At 42.2% G+C, this 2760-nt stretch overlaps 1 protein-coding gene across 3 annotated transcripts in view; it reads right to left on the reverse strand.

The window, feature by feature from the left end:
* bcar1 (BCAR1 scaffold protein, Cas family member) overlaps positions 1-2760 on the reverse strand; it is a 90380-nt gene that overhangs the window by 61442 nt on the left and 26178 nt on the right. For 2 of the 3 annotated variants that reach the window (XM_087171552.1, XM_023397395.2), the window contains exon 2: positions 621-668. The exons of the other annotated variant lie outside the window; for it this stretch is intronic. In XM_087171552.1, coding sequence (XP_087027678.1) covers positions 621-668 — 48 coding nt within the window. The remainder of the gene's footprint in view (positions 1-620; positions 669-2760) is intronic. 3 annotated transcript variants of the gene reach the window in all.

Here is a 2760-nt window from a genome sequence, read left to right on the forward strand (position 1 = left end):
TATTGGGACCAGAGTCTTAATGAGGCTCCACAGGCTCCAACACTGTGATGAGTCAATATTCAAATAGTGTGAAACAGTTACAGAATGACTCACAATAAATAATCAGGATATTAAACGATGCTGAAGGAAACACTGACGCTCAAACACGATTTCTGTTTGTGAAATGTAAAATTGTTCTTGCTGTGTAAACTTATAATGATGATAATGAACGAAGCTCCGTGCAGTTGTTTATTTTATTTTATGTTAAATCACGTTTCTTGTCTTATTTTGTATTTTCACTGTGACCTGGATCACTTTGGAAAACTGTGTGTTCACATGGTCAAAGGAATGTGTGAGGCGACACACTCTGTGTTTATAAAGAAGTTTACTTGTAGGAAATGGTGTACGCATGGTTCCTGTGTGTACACATCATTTATTCATCTGGCCCGAGGACAAATTGACATCCGTCAGTCACGGCTTCAAACCAGGCTAAAGCTGTGTGAAGGCGGAATCACTACAGATGTTCTAACTTGAATTAATATCAAGTGACACTGTGATAAATGTGGCCCAGCGTTGAACAGTGATCTCTGCTGCAGAGTCTCTGCAGGTGTTACTGCTCCACTCCATGCTGTGACACCTACCTCCACCTGTGGCGCCCACTGCAGGCAGTCAAACATTCTACAGAACACCTGGAGGACAGGGAGGGGCCACAGAAAACACAACACACATGTGAGCAGAAGGAAAAGTGTGTGTGTCAGAGTGAATGTTTATCTGCTCTACCATTTATTATTTCATGGTGACGAGGATGGTGTGTGACAGAGCCTCACCTTCACTTAATGTCTTTAGAAATCCAGCCTCACCTCCCTCACACACACACACACATGCGCACACACGCAGACGCACACACACACACACACACACACACACACACACACACACACAGGTTGCGCAGCTGGTTCAGCTGTAATATGTTCAGCAGACATGACGGTGAGGACACAGCAGCAAACTCACTGCATTTATTGTGTGTCTGTCTGTGTCTGTGTCTGTCCAGACTGGTGGTGGTGTGGTGGTGTGATGGTGTGATGGTGTGATGGTGTGATGGTGTCAGGAATATTTTTCTTGACTCACTTTTTTATTCCTGTGCACTGGCAACAGCCAGAGCTGGAGGAATATTGTTTTCAGGTTGTACGTCTGTCCCGTTCTCGTGGACACAATATATCAGCAACACCTTGAAGGACCTTCTTCAAACTTGGCCCAAACATTCAGTTGGACTCAAGAACAAACTGATTAGATTTTGGTGGTCAAAGGTCAAAGGTCAAGGTCACAGTGACCTCAGAAGACACTTTTTAGCCATAACCAAGACTTCACAACAATTATGACAAAAATTTCAAACCAATGGTTGATATTTTCTCTGACTGTGGATAAACAGGGATGTGACCTGAAACTAGTCTGAGTGGAGGAGGCAGACGACCACCAGGAGGTGATCCTAGTTTACCAATCAATCATGGTTTGAATGCCACATATCTGTTACATAAAGCCTACATGTTGTCAACCACCAGTAAATACACAGATCCATTTACGTCATCAGATTGCAGAGGAAGAGCAGGAGGACAGATCAGTCCCTCAAAGTCCTCCAGAGGCTGTGCTGTCTTTTTATAGGCCATTAGAAGTGGAGTAGGCTAATTAGCATTCTGCCTTAATATAGAGCAGCAAAACACTCGGCCATGCACTCCTCCTCTTCCTCCTGTGAGCCGCTGGAACACCAGAGATCTCAGACAACAGAGCAGAAAAGACCATCTCACACTCTTCACCCCTGCTGCCTGTCAGCTTCACAGCTGATATTAAGAACTGACTGATGAGTTTTAAAGCTCCATCAGTGACCTTCTGCCTCCACAGCAGCGTGATCAGCAGCTCCTACTAGATGCTCTTTAATCCACATAATATGTGGATTAGAAGAGATTTAGATGGATTACAGATGGATTTTCACCATCAGGGCTCCTACACAACCTGCCTGAGCTCTTTAGGCTGTAACATACTACTAATCATCATCATCAGTTTGTGATCATTCACCAGGAACTAAAGGAGAGGCTGAGGCATACATTCCCAAAGGATCATTTCTAATGAGCTTGGTACCATCTTGACCTTTTCCTCTGGTGTCAACATCACAGGTCAAAGGTGAAACATCAAAAAAATGAAAAATTCTCATGAGCACATTCATGCTGGGATAAAGTTTTATGATTATAATCCTTTGGATTTTCTGGCTGGTTTGTTTGGTTTTCACTCCATTTATTTACAGATTCAGAGATGCCATCAATTTACATGTCAGTGGTGCCATCCATCGAGCAACTGCTTATTACCCTCACCTAGATGGTTTGTTTGTTTATTTGTTTATTTGTTTGTTTGTTTGTTTATTTGTTTGATTGTCGGCAGGATTACACAAAAAAGCATCGAATCGTTCTGCACCAAACTTGGTGGAGGGAGAACATGGGCCAGGGAAGAACACATTACATTTGCTGCAGATCCAGTTAAAACCTCTGAGACGTACAGTAAGACTTTTTGTCATTTGTAAAAGTTTGACTGCTGCTCAGCACCTCAGCTTATTATATATGTCACTGAATAAAGACAGCTAATTATATACGTATAATAGAGGTTAATAGAAAAAAAAACAAGAAACTTTTCCATATTTTAAAGATGGCCGCTGTAAACCATAATAACTAAAGACAACCTGCTCACATGTTGTGATTGTTCTAGAGGTGATTTGAAGTTTCTCTCTGGTCATGA

Source organism: Seriola lalandi, unplaced genomic scaffold (genome assembly GCF_002814215.2).
Source record: "Seriola lalandi dorsalis isolate HSWRI2012SDOR001 ecotype SW California unplaced genomic scaffold, Sedor1 jcf7180002055008, whole genome shotgun sequence".
In the NCBI taxonomy this organism is placed as follows: Eukaryota; Metazoa; Chordata; class Actinopteri; order Carangiformes; family Carangidae; genus Seriola; species Seriola lalandi.